Here is a 16,797-nt window from a genome sequence, read left to right as displayed (position 1 = left end):
TTGATCACTCACACAACATGAGGACTCAGGTGCCACATGAACGCGAAGATGAATCACAAGGGTGAGAGGAAGGTGAGTCACTAGGGTGAGAGGAAGATGAGTCACTAGGGTGAGAGGAAGATGAGTCACTAGGGTGAGAGGAAGGTGAGTCACTAGGGTGAGAGGAAGATGAGTCACTAGGGTGAGAGGAAGGTGAGTCACTAGGGTGAGAGGAAGATGAGTCACTAGGGTGAGAGGAAGGTGAGTCACTAGGGTGAGAGGAAGGTGAGTCACTAGGGTGAGAGGAAGATGAGTCACTAGGGTGAGAGGAAGGTGAGTCACTAGGGTGAGAGGAAGGTGAGTCACTAGGGTGAGAGGAAGGTGAGTCACTAGTGTGAGAGGAAGATGAATCACTAGGGTGAGAGGAAGATGAGTCACTAGGGTGAGAGGAAGGTGAGTCACTAGGGTGAGAGGAAGATGAGTCACTAGGGTGAGAGGAAGATGAGTCACTAGGGTGAGAGGAAGATGAGTCACTAGGGTGAGAGGAAGATGAGTCACTAGGGTGAGAGGAAGGTGAGTCACTAGGGTGAGAGGAAGGTGAGTCACTAGGGTGAGAGGAAGGTGAGTCACTAGGGTGAGAGGAAGATGAGTCACTAGGGTGAGAGGAAGATGAATCACTAGGGTGAGAGGAAGATGAATCACTAGGGTGAGAGGAAGATGAATCACTAAGGTGAGAGGAAGATGAGTCACTAGTGTGAGAGGAAGATGAATCACTAAGGTGAGAGGAAGATGAGTCACTAGTGTGAGAGGAAGATGAATCACAAAAAGTGACAGGAAGATGACCCAGAAGGGTGTCAGGAAGGACACCTTTAGTTAAGGTGAAGAGCGCATGTGCAAGTCAGAAATAAAAGGAAATATCAGGTATAACAACTATGACAAAATAGACGGGTTAGGAGTTATTGCATTAGACAGCTAGACAGGCAAAATCAAGGAGAAGAAACGTGAATTTACCGTGTTAAGAAGTAACAATTATGTAAGAAATCTTACAGTCTTATATACGAGATCTGATATAGAATCCAACAACGATCAAGACATCTGATGACCAGCAAACTTGAATATTGTTCTAGTTAGAATTTTGTTCAAAACTCACGCTGTTCATCCAGTCGATCGAGATGGAGAATACAAGCGACCAGCTTGTCTGTATTCCACATTCTATGATTGAGATATTTTGCCTAACGTCGGCTAAGGCCTCGACGACCTTGCTGACCATAGCATTCTCAGGGCAAAGAGAAGAGAATCATAAACAAAAGCTGATCTTCTCTGGCTTTGATAGTGCTGTTCCCTGATCCAGAGATGGCTTATTAAATCTTCATAGAATCATCCACATCACTGAGGAAGATCGTAAATCTAGCCATTGATCGATCCAAATCGGGATCGTAAATCCAACCATTGATCGATCCAAATCAGGATCGTAAATCTAGCCATTGATCGATCCAAATCACGATCGTAAATCTAGCCATTGATCGATTCAAATCAGGATCGTAAATCTAGCCATTGATCGATCCAAATCACGATCGTAAATCTAGCCATTGATCGATTCAAATCAGGATCGTAAATCTAGCCATTGACTGCAATATTTTGTCCAGACCAAGTGAGTTTGCCCGTAAAGGGAAAGCCTAAAGGTATGAAATACTAATGCTGATTGAGTTACAAAGAAAGCAGAGGAAATACTAGAACGCATACTTGGAAAAAGTCTGATATGATTGGTACAGTGTGTGTGTGTGAGCTTGTGTCTGTGTGTGTGCTGTCTGTTTTGCGTTTGTGCTCATCTAGTTGCAGGAACTGAGCTCCAGCTCTTGGTCTCTTGCCCCTAAGCCCTTAATATTCCGGTTTTTGTAGTATCCAGATGAGGTACACTAGAACCATATAATTAATTCATGAAAGAATTCAAGACATATTTTTTCATTTCGTTGCATGGTTTATTATTATAATTATTCATCCTGCGCAATTTTTATGAGTATCATACATATACATAATAGTTTTGGAGCAATGTGGTGGAACTGAACTCATACTAATGGGATTTCATTGTGTAAACATATACATATTTTTGCGAGTGTGAAAGAGAGCATTTTGCAAGTATTTTCGCATCTGCATATGAACATTGTATGGTACCTCAATGTGGAGCGTTCTTTCAGTTATGCCTTGCTTGTATACCTAATGTCAGTGGTTGTTTTGCACAAGCTCTCTGTGATGCCTCTTCCCCCTTCTCTCTCTCTTCGTCCTCTCACACTTCTCACGCCTCCTTGTGGGCCCCAGTGTAGAATCCTCACGTAGCCAATATTTCTTACGCGTCAAACTTCACCTGCCTCTTACGGGTTATTCATGCCCGTGCCACCTCTTCGGGGGCTTTTAATTTTTATCAAGCAATCTTTACCACCTGCCTGAGTCGTGGATGGATAGCAGCCCAGCAAACACCCGGCCTAACAACAATATCGTAACAAGGTTTTTACAGGGGCTACAGTGTTGTAATTATCAGGAGAAAGCGCTGTTAGTATGACTATCTATCACTTAGACTGGATACGAGATAGACTAAAAGCTAAGTAAGGTAAGGTAATTTTGTGAAAGCACTCAGTCAGTATGACTATATATAGCAGTTGCCAGGGATACTTGGAGAAGGAGCTGGGATATAATGACGGAGGGAAGGAACGGTACCCAAGTACTTGGTGTATCGGGGATCGAACCCCGACCCTGTAAACAACAAAGGGCGTGACTGTACCGACCAGTCTAAGCCAAAGAATTATAACGTTACAACAACGTAAAAATAGTACAAAAAAACAGCAACTTTTGTAGCAACATTGTGGGTTTGCTGGGCAACCTGTCCTCTTAAAAAGAACGTCGCTTTTGGCCGTTTACCCGTATGGCCGAATATGGACGTAATATGAAAATTAAAATAAATTGAAAATAAATTTGGGATTTTTTTTTCAACAACAGTAAGTTAAGGGTCCTCTGATAGGTTAGGTTGGCAGGAAATTCTCATAAAGTTTCAAAACGTTATGAAAAACGTAAATTGAAAGTTCCTCTTCTAAGTTGTCCGCGGAGGGCCGGACGACTCAAACAGAAAACGGAACAGTACGTCACTTTTGTGAGTCGATTTCATTTTAAATTACGTCCACATTTGGCCATAGTGCGCATACCAGCCAAAAGTGACGTTATTTTTAAGAGGACGGGTTGTAAGACTAGCCAGCTTGACGCGCCCAGCACAACCCGTCCTCTTAAAAATAACGTCACTTTTGGCTGGTATGCGCACTATGGCCAAATGTGGACGTAATTTAAAATGAAATCGACTCACAAAAGTGACGTACTGTTCCGTTTTCTGTTTGAGTCGTCCGGCCCTCCGCGGACAACTTAGAAGAGGAACGACTTTATGTGCCAAGATTTTGATATTATTCTAGTCCAGTCTTATCTGTTACCGGACGGAGTGAGACAGCGAGAGAGATCTTGGTGCAGACGAGGAGTCACAATAATGTGGCTGAAATATGTTGACCAAGCCACACACTAGAAAGTGAAGGGACGACGACGTTTAGGTCCGTCCTGGACCATTCTTAAGTCGATTGTGAGAATTGTCCAGGACGGACCGAAACGTCGTCGTCCCTTCACTTTCTAGTGTGTGGTCTGGTCAACAGATCCTCGTGGCACAATATCCAAGAACAAACGTAAGTCAAGGACCAATCAACGTCGTCAAGGTTGACAACGGTGATTCTACGTCTAATCAACGTCGTCAAGGTTAACAACGGTGATTCTACGTCTAATCAACGTCGTCAAGGTTGACAACGGTGATTCTACGTCTAATCAACGTCGTCAAGGTTGACAACGGTGATTCTACGTCTAATAAACGTCGTCAACGTTGATAACGTTCATTGAACATGGAACCAACGCCACTCTTGGAATATTGCGTCCACTGAGACAGATCTTAGTAGCAAAGTTCAGTTCCTAGTAAACATATAACGTAACTACAACGAACAATACACGTTGTGGTGACGTGTTGTGTTCGCAGGGGGAGATTTGGGAGATCAAACATCTAAACCATCCTTAAACGTCTCGGGGCCTAACTACGGAGAGTGTTGACGCGTAATCTTAGCCATCTAAGTCTCACCATTTTTGTTTTGTTTATGTATACCCAACCGTATATAAACTACCCTTGCAAACCTCTATCTTTCCATTTACAGTTCGTAAGTACCCATCAGCATACTCTTATCTTTCCTGTTGTTTACCTCAGCGTAAGTATCAGGTAATAAGTTGCTTATTAGATCTTTGTATACCGACAAACAACATGTAAGGAATGATTTATGTGTTTTTCAAGCAATTGATTGGGGGTTTGAGTTGTAAGTTCTGTGTTTAGCATGCAGTGTGTATATTTTAAGCTGTGCCTTTGGCTATTCCACGAGTCAAAAAATCTTATTTTACACTGGAATATGATTGTACTTTTCATCCTAAATCTCACCTCATTTTTGTGTATAAGCTTAATATATATTTATATATATATATATATTAAGTGGCACGGGAATGAGTAATCATTCGCGTTATTCATTATTAATTCCGTGAATTAATAATGAATTCCTGTGTCAGGTATACATATATACGTGGCAAGGGATTGTATAGCCCGTAAGAAAAATAGATACGAGTTTGTGATTCATCAACCCCCCCTCCCCTACACCTGGGTAGATTAAGTTCCATAAACATAATACCGCATAATATCTTAATCTATCCAGGTGTAAGGGTGGTTGCGAAACCCCAAACTCATGTCTATTTCTCTTACGGGCTATTCATGCCCGTGCCATCTCTTGGGTGTCTTAAACTTCATCAATTATTCTATTTCTCTCTTTCTCTCTGTATTCCCTGAAAATGTGTTGAAACCAGAAAACGTTCGGAATTATCGTTTCATCTTCGTTTGTGGATACTAATGCATATTTTATATATATATATATATATATATATATATATATATATATGTATATATGTCGTACCTAGTAGCCAGAACGCACTTCTCAGCCTACTATACAAGGCCCGATTTGCCTAATAATCCAAGTTTTCATGAATTAATTGTTTTTCGACTACCTAACCTACCTAACCTAACCTAACCTAACTTTTTCAGCTACCTTACCTAACCTAATCTATTAAGATAGGTTAGGTTAGGTTAGGTAGGGTTGGTTAGGTTCGGTCATATATCTACGTTAATTTTAACTCCAATAAAAAAAAATTGACCTCATACATTATGAAATGGGTAGCTTTATCATTTAATAAGAAAAAAAATAGAGAAAATATATTATTTCAGGAAAACTTGGCTTATTAGGCAAATCGGGCCCGGCATAGTAGGCTGACAAGTGCGTTCTGGCTACTAGGTACGACATATATATATATGCGGATAAGGCGACTTTCAGCATAGACGACCGCCAAATTTAGAGTCCGAGTTTCATAGTTTTAGCTCATATAGGTGATATAAGTCGATCCCAAAATACATAACCATCTGTGGTGAAGTGATGATCACTTGATGAGCACCAAAAAACCGAGACGGAGATATACCAGTACAATGAATTATATATATATATATATATATATATATATATATATATATATATATATATATATATATATATATATATATATATATATATATATATATATATATATATAAAGTATACACGCTTCTCTTTATATATACATTGAGGGTTTAGTTAAGGATTAAAGTACATTTCCTGGCCCGACAGACTACTGGAACATTATCTAATACCACAGTGCAGAGTTACAAACCAAAAAACATTTTAACAATGATTCAACAGAGCAGAAGAAGTTGTTAAAACACATTGGCCATAATCTTACCGAAGCGATTATACGAGTCATAATTACTCGTGCAATGACAAGAAACAAGTAAGACTTAGTGGGTCAGCCAGAGGCTTAGGGCCCGTGCAGGAATATCCTTGAAATAAATAAATATATGCTTCTTGGCTGGTTATTAGGCTATTGTGTCGCGTTCTTAATGACGCTCTGAGGAAGATTAGCTTTGAACCAAGATGTTATTGAAGAACATTTTAGAGAGATGAGGTTATAATAACCTAAGACTCAAGGAAACTACAGAAGACCTGTTGGCCTTCTTTTTATATCCACCCTAAACTCATTTATATACATATCTAGCCTACGCTTGAAACAATCAAGTGATCCCACGTCTGATAAGCTGACACTTGGGTGTACAGCTGTCTGAGCAGCTGGCTGCTGCTACTGCTGCTGCTGCTGCTGCTGCTGCTGCTTTAGCGTAGTTGTCAAATCGTCAGCTTTAGCATACGTTTGGCAAAGTAACATTAGTATGAGACTGTGTGTGTTTTTTTTCTTACAGTACAGCTTGTTTCTTTGCTTAAGTTTTACCTGCTATTTTGAGGAAGTTCCCTAAATATATGCCTATATTTAATATATTGCAGTTAAGCCTCGTAGCCTGGTGGATAGCGCGCAGGACTCGTAATTCTATGGCGCGGGTTCGATTCCCGCACGAGGCAGAAACAAATGGGCAAAGTTTCTTTCACCCTGAATGCCCCTGTTACCTAGCAGTAAATAGGTACCTGGGAGTTAGCTGTCACGGGCGGCTTCCTGGGGGTGGAGGCCTGGTCGAGGACCGGGCCGCGGGGACACTAAAGCCCCGAAATCATCTCAAGATAACCTCAAGATCTCAAGATAAGGGCATTCTATTTTCGGACATAAACGTACGTGCGTGTGCAGGCGAGGAGTCACAATAACGTGGCTGAAGCATGTTGACCAGACCACACACTAGAAGGTGAAGGGACGACGACGTTTCGGTCCGTCCAGGACCATTCTCATCGACTTGAGAATGGTCTAGGACGGACCGAAACGTCGTCGTCCCTTCACCTTCTAGTGTGTGGTCAGGTCAACGTACGTGCGTGTGTCTAGGGGGGTCTCACGTTGATTCAATTGCACCGTTCTGTTCTGATATTTCATGCTATTGTGATTTCATTTTACACATCATCCAATAGAAATACAGTTTCATGATATAATGCTCCTTATAGGCTGTGCATTATTCTCTTCACCATTACTGAAATTTGTTTTAGTTTGCCATCTTTTTTTTCAGAGAAAATAGTTTTTACAGAGATAATAGTCACCCACATTAAAAAAAAATAGAAAAAAGAAAAACCCCAGCTGTTGAATGGCTCAATTTGCTTCATTTCATGTCTCGCATCATAATATTTCTGCACCGTAGAGATTATCTGTTTGAAATTATATGCATGACAGCATTAATGGAATTGTTAGATCTACTGGGCTATTGGGACGCCTCTTGAATGTGAATTTCAGGAAAAAAAATCGTGATTTTATACCTAATATGCCGAAAAAAAGGTAGTTCCTTCGTAAGGAGAAATGTGCATGACTTATCTTTAAGATGTTAAATAACCTGAGGAGAAAACGTGCATTGGAATATCGAGGTTAAGTTTTGGGATGTAAACTCCTTTGGTAAATTAGTGAATTTATTTCAGGCTGTCGTATTTGGTTTGTGGTATCGTCTCCAGGTCACATAATGCTCTGAACACCCACACACACACACACACACACACGTCAAATGTAGCAATGTAACCTAGTATCATTAACATTTGTTAATGTCGAGGATTATATAAGAGTGCCACTTGAGCAGATGGCCAGTCGAGCAGAGTGCCGCCTCTAATGGCAGGCTTTGCACTTCATCAGCCCCAGAGAAGCAGACGCTCTATATTCAGTTTTTTTTTTAGGGCAATTATCCCAAAAATGCGTTCCTCACCGGTTGAATGTTGTCTCACATTAGTGTATTCACGAATACGGATCAACCTCAGTGTCATTTGGTATTAGGAATATCAGGAACCTCTCCTTGCTAGTTTTAAACTTAAGATCTATATATATAATAACATCTAGATATACATCTTGCTGTCAAGCCCATTTACCTACATTGTAATTCAACTTAACCTAATAACGATACAATCTTCAGCATTTTTGTATATCATCTTTGACGTGTTGTTTTGATTCACATAAAAACATTTTTCTGTCATTAGTAAATGTCTTAGTCAGCTTACAGTCATCTTCCTCTAATGACTAGTTACACGGTAGAGTTTAACGGGGTAATAATGACTGAGCAGTGGACGTTCTGGCCCCGGTTCAGGTCTCAGATGTCGCGCCAGTCGTCCCTAGATGGGTCGTCCTCCTGCAGGATGGGCGGGCCCCTATCCATGACCAGGCCCTCCTCCAGTATGACCAACCTCGCCAATATCTCCAAGATGCCTGACATCACATTGCCTGCACGTCCAGGATCTGCTTTGGGCATTCCAGGTCAGTCAATTTGCATATAACACAAATTTGCAACCTTTTTTTAAATTTATCTATGCAAACTATTGATAATATTAGAACCACACACGTGATAACAAAGGGAGGAACGATGTTTCGGACCGTCCTGGACTATTCATTATCAAGACGGATTATGAAATGATCCAGGACGGATCGAAACGTCCTCACTCCCTTTATATTGACCTGTCGGGTGAGTATAGAATTTTCAGGCACCATATTCGTACTGAATAGTGACTCTCTCCTGTTCAGCGACTGGCCAATATATATATAGCGCTCCTCTGGCACTTGTACACAAACGTTGAAATTAGAATTTGATGATGTTTGTACCTTTCCTTGACGGCGTTCATCCTTCGTTGGTTTGTGCTATCCCCAGCGAGTCGTTCATCCAATCTCTGCATTCTCCGGCATGATAGATGTACAGAGGTACACGGTATATATTACCAGTGATGAATAGTCTCCTCTCTAGTCCAACAGTCACATCTATTTCAAATTACAAAACTAAATCATTACGCGGTTCCTACCAGTGTATGCTAATCATCGATCCCTAACAATAGTAGTAGTAAGCATCCTTCAGTCTCGGGAGACTATGGAGTTGCGCCCTAGTTGTCAATCCTGGTGCAGCGTCTGGTGTGACTGATGAGGCCAATCCGAGAGTGGCAGTCCATCCCACAACGAGCACAAACGAAGTCCGATTCTGGTGTCTTCCTGGCTACCGGCTTTCCTTCTCTGTCTCTTTGCCTCCGATTCCTTGGCAAGTGTCTCCTCGAACTTGGAGAGAGACCATTTGAACAGACTGTCCCCAGGCTGAACGGTCTGCAGCCAATGTTTCCCACATAGCAAGATCGACGTCCATGGCTTTCAGGTCCCTCTTACATACGTCTTTGTACCGTAGCTGGGGCTTGCCTGTTGGACGCTTTCCCTGCATCAGCTCTCCGTACAGGAGATCCTTCGGGATCCTGCCGTCGCCCATTCGCTCAACGTGCCCGAGCCAGCGCATTCGTCTCTGTTTCAGCATTGTGTACATGCTGGTGATTCTTGCTCTCCCCAAGACGTTGTTGTTTGTCACCTTGTCCTGCCAGGTGATGTCCAAGATGTGTCGAAGGCTGCGCATGTGGTAGGCATTCAGCTGTCTTTCCTGACGGGCGCGGAGTGTTCAAGACTCACTGCCATAAAGGAGAGTGCTCAGGACACAGGTTCTGTAAACCTGAATCGTAGTATACTCAGTCAGCCTATTGTTGGCCCACACTCTCTTTGTCAGTCTGGACATGGTAGTAGATGCCTTACCGATGCGTTTGTTTAGCTCCGTATCAAGAGAGAGGGAGTCAGAGATTGTGGAGCCCAGGTACACGATCCAGTTTGGAATCGGAGATGCCGATATCAGGTGGGGAGTCCACTCCTTGTCCCATGACTTGTGTTTTCTTCAGGCTGATGGTGAGTCCGAAAGCCTGAGAGGCCTCGCTGAAGCGGGTCATGAGCCATTGGAGGTCTTCGGCTGAGTGGGCAGTGACTGCTGCGTCGTCGGCAAAAAGGAAGTCGCGCAGACACCTCAGCCGAACCTTCGTCTTGGCTCTCAGCCTGGCAAGGTTAAAGAGCTTTCCATCCGACCTGGTCCGGAGGTAAATGCCTTCCGTGACAGATCCGAAGGCGTACTGCAGCATAACTGCGAAGAAAATCCCGAATAGGGTTGGAGCCAGTATGCAGCCCTGCTTTACTCCACTTCGGATGTCAAAGGCGTCTGATGTTAGGCCATCAAAGACCATGGTGCCCCTCATGTTCTCATGGAAAGATCTGATGATGCTAAGGAGCCTGGGTGGGCATCTGATCTTGGGGAAGATCTTGAACAGGCCATCCCTGCTGACGAGGTCGAAGGCCTTCGTCAGATCTAAAAAGGCTACGGAGAGTGGCTGCTTCTGTTCCCTGCATTTCTCCTGCAGTTGTCTGAGGGAAAAGACCATGTCGATGGTGGACCTGTCAGCTCTGAATCCGCATTGTGATTCTGGATAGACTCTCTCTGCAAGTACTTGGAGTCTCTTCAGTGTGACTCGAGCAAACAGCTTTCCGACAATACTGAGGAGGGAGATTCCACGGTAGTTGTTGCAGTCGCCCTTGTCACCTTTATTCTTATACAGTGTGACGATGTTGGCATCCCTCATGTCCTGTGGCACCTCTCCTTCTTCCCAGCAGAGGCAGAGAATTTCATGCAGCTCCATGAGCAGGCTACCTCCGCAGCACTTCAAGGTCTCAGCAGGAATGCCATCTTTGCCAGGAACTTTGCCAGAAGCAAGGGAGTCCAGGGCATCGCTGAGTTCTTGGAGGGTCGGTTTGCTGTCGAGCTCCATTAACACAGTCAGGCACTCAATGGCGCTCAGGGCGTCTTCGGTGACCACATTGTCCCTGGCGTATAGCTCAGAGTAGTGCTCGACCCAGCGCTTCAGCTGCAGTGTCTGGTCCTGAATCACCTCGCCAGTGGCAGAGTTCAGAGGAGCGGCCTTCCGGCATCAAGCAGGCCGAGGGCCTGCTTGATGCCGTCATACATTCCCCTTACATTGCCTGTATCCGCTGCAGTCTGTATCTGGGAGCAGAGCTGGAGCCAATAGTTGTTGGCACATCACCTGGCGCTCTGCTGCACTGTGCAGCAGACGGCCCGAAGGATCTGTAAGTTGCGCTGACTTGGGATAGGCTTTGTAGGCTGCCAAGGCATTTCTCTTCGATGACAGGTGTCATCTCTTCCGAGTGAGCCTCGAACCAGTCTGCCGACCTGCTGGTCTTCTTGCCAAAGGTGGAAATGGCAGTGTTGAACACAGCGTCTCTGAAGTGCTCCCAATTTTACAGACAGTGACCCCAGCTGGGCCAGGGAGAGCTTCTTCGAGCACACATGCAAAATCTTCCACCGTGTCCTGGTTGCGGGTCTTGGTGGTGTCGATGCGAGGTCTGCCCGCCTTTTTCGAGTGATGAATCTTCTTTGGTTGCATCTTGACCCTACTACACACCAGGGAGTGGTCGGTGTCACAGACAGCACTCTGGTAGCTACGCGTAATCTTGACGCTGGGTAGACTTGCACGCCTGGTAAGAATCAGGTCAAGCTGGTGCCAGTGCTTGGATCTAGGGTGTCTCCAAGATACTCGGTGTAGAGGCTTTGTGCCGAAGAACATGTTGGTGATATAGAGACCATGAAGGCAGCTGAGTTCTAGCAGACGTTGCCCGTTCTCATTCATCCTCCCTATGCCGAATTGACCCAGACAGGTGGGCCAAATGTTGTGACCGGCACCCACTCTGGCATCCCTAACAATATGCTGTCGGAAATTAGTAATGGGGTCAATTATACGGGGTTTCGATTGTGGCATACAAAATATTCATATTAAAAAAGACGTAGAAGCGCATATCGGTATATTCGAGGGCCAAGGTATATAATGCTTCATCAGCATAACTCTTAAGCGTTAAGCCTTCGTCAATGCTATACAAAACTGAACATATTTGACAGTTATAGTGTAAGAAACTGTCCCACCTCCGCCAAGAGAGAGCTCTTGGCCAGAGCAAGGCGGCAGCTCCCAAACGCACATATTTATGTCTTGCCTAAGGAATAATCATATCCCCCCCCCCCTAAGTCTGTTCTATAATTGGGTATCTTGTTACATAAAAATGTTATTATCGACCAGTATTTACCCTGGTAAATATAAAAAAAGACCAGTATTTACCCCAGGTCTTTTCTGAACCTAAGTTTATTCAATCTGTGCGTCTTGGTTCGTGTTTTTATTTGTCAATCAATCCACAATTTGTATTCATAAATGTTTGTACATTTATAATTTACTGAATTTACGAAATTTAAAGGACTTTATTGATTTATACGAGAAATGCTACGCACTTATTATTATTTCTTAAGACACAGGAATAAAGAAAGCTGTAGAAGGTTCCATGTCCATGCTAGGCTGCTCCTGAGTATCGCCCCCCAAACTCTTTCTCATATATACGTCTAACCTTCGCTTGAAACTATCCAGCGGTTCCCATTCTATTATGCTGCCCGGTAATTTGTCACATATATCAACACCCGTGTCTCAGAGCAAGTATTTACCCCGGGTCTTTTCTGACCTGGGTAAATACTGGTATGTTGTTCAATTATGGTACAATAGTGACCCTGAGAGGGGGGGGGACTTTACTAAAGCAATTTAAATGGATAAAAGGGTATTACAACAAAAATATATCAATAAGATTTTAAATATACCAACACAAAAATAGAGCACGAACCAATGGATAAGTATTGGATAAGATTAAATCCAGGAAAGATCTGGGTAAATACTGGCTTGTAAATAGGGTTGTTGATATTTGAAATCAATTACCGGGTAATATAATAGGCGTGGAATTGGCGCTAGAGTGCTTTTTAACAATGCTAAAGAAATAAAATACAAAAACCTCGAGAGTTTTTTTTTTTTTTTTTTTTTTTTTTTTTTTTTTTTTTTTTTTTTTTTTTTTTTTTAGATATATACAAGAGTTGTTACATTCTTGTACAGCCACTAGTACGCGTAGCGTTTCGGGCAGGTCCTTAATCCTATGGTCCCTGGAATACGATCCCCGCCGCGAAGAATCGTTTTTTCATCCAAGTACACATTTTACTGTTGCGTTAAACAGAGGCTACAGTTAAGGAATTGCGTCCAGTAAATCCTCCCCGGCCAGGATACGAACCCATGACATAGCGCTCGCGGAACGCCAGGCGAGTGTCTTACCACTACACCACGGAGACTGTCAAATCAAGTTTAGATTACTTTGGTCTACGACAATTACTTAACAATGCTCAAAACACGTACAAATTTCAGAGCGAAACTCCGAAATTGCTTCAATATTTTTGCCTTTATTAAGTGAATTAAAAAAAAAGTCTATTGATTGTTCATGAGTGGAACTGTTCGCACAAAAGCAAACTCCAAATGAACAATATTTTGTGCATTTAGCGAGAAGTGTTGGAGATGAACTGCCTCACCACCAAGCTAGAGGGACCCTTTCGATATGTGAAACTCCTAGTTTGTGTTACGGTTGGGAGCCTGAGGATCCCTAGTGGATTCAGCCGAATCCCAAATTGCATTTGCTTTTTACCGTGTGGTGGTGTGGTGGTCTAGGGGGCCGCTATAGCTTGGGAGTACCAAATGTGCTGGTTCGAATCCCCCTCTCAAGGCTCCTATGCTGATTTTCTTATATTAAACATGTTCCAGACCCACCAGAAACTCTCCAGGCGTGTATGTATGTGTGTTTATTTACTATCTGTATTTACTTTTTGTGTCTACAGAATCGAGCTATTAACTCTTGGACCCCGCCTTTCTAACCAATATATTCTTCCCTCTATTATATTTATTACATATATTTCTAACCATGCGCGTGCACACATACACACACACACACAGCCCTAGGAAGTAGTTCGTTCCAGCTGTCTAGCTCGGCCGGGAATCGAACCCGGGCCCTTAGGACTACGATCCCGGAGCGTTGTTCACTGAGCCGCGAGGCCTCTTTATGTGTGTGTGTGTGTGTGTGTGTGTGTGTGTGTGTGTGTGTGTGTGTGTGTGTGTGTGTGTGTGTGTGTGTGTGTGTGTGTGTGTGGTGCTTTTTAGGCAGAGTTGCTGAATTGAGCAAGTTCCTTGGTAATGACTTCCTGAAGGAAAAAAAATCATATTCATTCATTCATTTAACACATATTATACTTTTTGTATATTTTGAACCAAAGGTACCTTGTAATAACTCCCACGAAGATAGAGAAAACCCGGTGAGCCATTGCTAGGCCTAGTTACACATGTGTATACATGGTTTGTATACATATTATATATATATATAAATTCGTAAATTAGTTTGAAGCTGTTAGCGTAACGGCGTATTTTTTTTATGGGGACAGGGCACCCTAGTGTGGGGCTTCGGAGCTCGAGCCTGTCCGGTCCACAGCTGAAGACGGGTCTGCCAGCCACCATAGTCCAGTGTCTCCCTCCGGATCTTCACCACCTGATCTACACCAACACCCAGCCTCCCGCCCTCGGCGACACATACGGATCCCAGGTGGGTGGCTTTGTACCTCACACACACTCTCTCTCTCTCAGTCTCTCACTCTCTCACTCTCTCTCTCCACGACCTTCTCTGTAACGGGGGCCGCCAAGTGATGCTCTTGTAGTCACTTACACATACAAAAATACGCCATTTAAAATAGTATTTCCTGTGTAAAGTCGTAGCAATGTTTTGATTTTATGGACGGCCAATCACGATTCTTTAGTCATTGCGGATCTTCGACTAACTGGAGATATCGTGGGGGCGGCCACTTGCCTGCTGGCATCACACCAGCGCTCTTCCGCTGTTACAGTAGTGTACACAGAGGCCAGGAAGGGTATAGCGGAGATCGCCAGCTCGTCGGCAGCCTGAGCCAACACCAAGGAAAGTGGGAAGTGCCTTTTAATCCTCTTCAAGCCATCAGCCTTCCAGGAGCATTCAGATAATTACCGCCACCGAGAAACCAAATGAACGAAGTATTTACGAATGTTGGATTCCACTTTATACGGGAGGATGGGTGGAAAAATAACACACGCTACCCGAAGTAGTATGGGTTCGATTCCTGGCCATGGAGGATTGACTTGCCACCTAATACTCACATTCTTCGCCCCTATTTACTCAGCAGTAACTGGGTACCTGGATGTTAACCGATTGGCGGGTCGTGTTCCAAGGAAAACCTAGTAGGATAAGGCTTACCATGAACTATGGGGGTTACGAAAGCTCTCAGGCCGCTAACAGGAGTCAGAAGTCGCCTGCTCATGTGCAGAAACGGTAGCGATTTGGAAACTTTAATAACGTACGTTGGATAACAGTTTTAAGCCGCATATGAAAGATTAAATCAAAATGGAGGATTACTCAAACAATAATCGTTTGGTGTGTTTTGAGGCAGCGATGGGAATCTGGAACCTCCAGCTGTTGAAAAACAGGGAGCCCCATCTTCCGGAACCCCTCAGTTGTTGAAAAACAGGGAGCCCCATCTTCCGGAACCCCTCAGTTGTTGAAAAACAGGGAGCCCCATCTGCCGGAACCTCTCAGTTGTTGAAAAACAGGGAGCCCCATCTGCCGGAACCCTTCAGTTGTTGAAAAACAGGGAGTCCCATCTTCTGGAACCCCTCAGTTGTTGAAAAACAGGGAGCCCCATCTTCCGGAACCCCTCAGTTGTTGAAAAACAGGAAGCCCCATCTTCCGGAACCCCTCAGTTGTTGAAAAACAGGGAGTCCCATCTTCCGGAACCCTTCAGTTGTTGAAAAACAGGAAGTCCCATCTTCCAGAACCCCTCAGTTGTTGAAAAACAGGGAGCCCCATCTTCCGGAACCCCTCAGTTGTTGAAAAACAGGGAGCCCCATCTTCCGGAACCCCTCAGTTGTTGAGAAACAGGAAGCCCCATCTTCTGGAACCCCCTCCTCCTTCCCCCAACGCCACCTGTTGAATAACAGGGACCCGTACCTTCTGGAGCCCCTAGTTGTTGAATAGGAGGGAGCCTCGTCTGCTGGAGCCTCCCATTTGTTGAATATGAGAGTCGAAAATAAATATTTGTTTACACTACACTAGAGTGACCCCCATGAGCAGTACTTCAGCAACAAACCTTTATTGTGACGCTTACGAAGTCTTAATGAACCTTTATGGAAACTTGCTCTTTGAGATTATATCAGTGAACCCTGAGTGTGGTGCTGAACCCTGAGTGTTGTACTCAACCTTGGGCATACATATTTTATACATATTTTATCGTTTTAGCGTATGTATAATATAAATTATACATTAGCGTTTTAAAATTGATAATTGCTTCTTTGGGGTCGCTAACCGCTTGGACGAGCATAGTTTAGCCACGCTGAACGTTACTAATGCACAGAAATTAACACATTCAATGTTTTTTGTGCCTCTTCAAAATATCAAAATATTTTTGCTTTTATTTTCCAGACGTAAACACGGGAAATTAAGTTTGAGGGCGGGGCATTAGTCAACGGTCGGTTAGGTTAGGGTGCATAGATTCGACTCTAGACGCGGAAATCCAAGTACCGATCTCTGCCTCACTGAATTTCTTCTTCCTGGAAACGTCTCCCCCCCCCCCCTTCACTTCCAAGGAAACAATTCCCCCGTTGAATTCTTACCTTATGAAGCGTCCGGACGTCAAACGCTCAACTCCGGATGAATCACGAGGTCAGGTTGGTCGAGTTCTGGCACGATTCTACGCCGTCCTGGGGCGTTATATCATGGGCTAAGCAAAGGACGGGAAGGACACGGTACACTTGCTTATTGCTCACTTTTCGGCCACATCACATCAAACTCACTTCGTGTTATTTAGTCGCATCATCCCACTTTGATCGCGTGTACGCGAAATCCTGTTGATTTACCGAAGCGATTTACCACAGGGGGCCTCACGCTATGATCATTCTGTTCACCACTATACGTCTAACGAGGATCACTCAAGTCCGTAATTAA

At 43.8% G+C, this 16,797-nt stretch overlaps 1 protein-coding gene across 1 annotated transcript in view; it reads left to right on the top strand.

Moving 5' to 3' along the window:
* Nucleotides 1-16,797, top strand: part of LOC123768007 (histone-lysine N-methyltransferase 2D) — a 263,037-nt gene that overhangs the window by 187,321 nt on the left and 58,919 nt on the right. Inside the window, exons 17-18 of the mRNA XM_069306790.1 lie at nt 8,165-8,331; nt 14,216-14,373. Coding sequence (XP_069162891.1) covers nt 8,165-8,331; nt 14,216-14,373 — 325 coding nt within the window. The remainder of the gene's footprint in view (nt 1-8,164; nt 8,332-14,215; nt 14,374-16,797) is intronic.

The sequence above is a fragment of the Procambarus clarkii genome, chromosome 58 (assembly GCF_040958095.1).
Source record: "Procambarus clarkii isolate CNS0578487 chromosome 58, FALCON_Pclarkii_2.0, whole genome shotgun sequence".
NCBI lineage: Eukaryota > Metazoa > Arthropoda > Malacostraca > Decapoda > Cambaridae > Procambarus > Procambarus clarkii.
The sequence above is the reverse complement of the archived record's forward strand: the minus strand, read 5'-3'. Positions and strand labels throughout refer to the sequence as shown.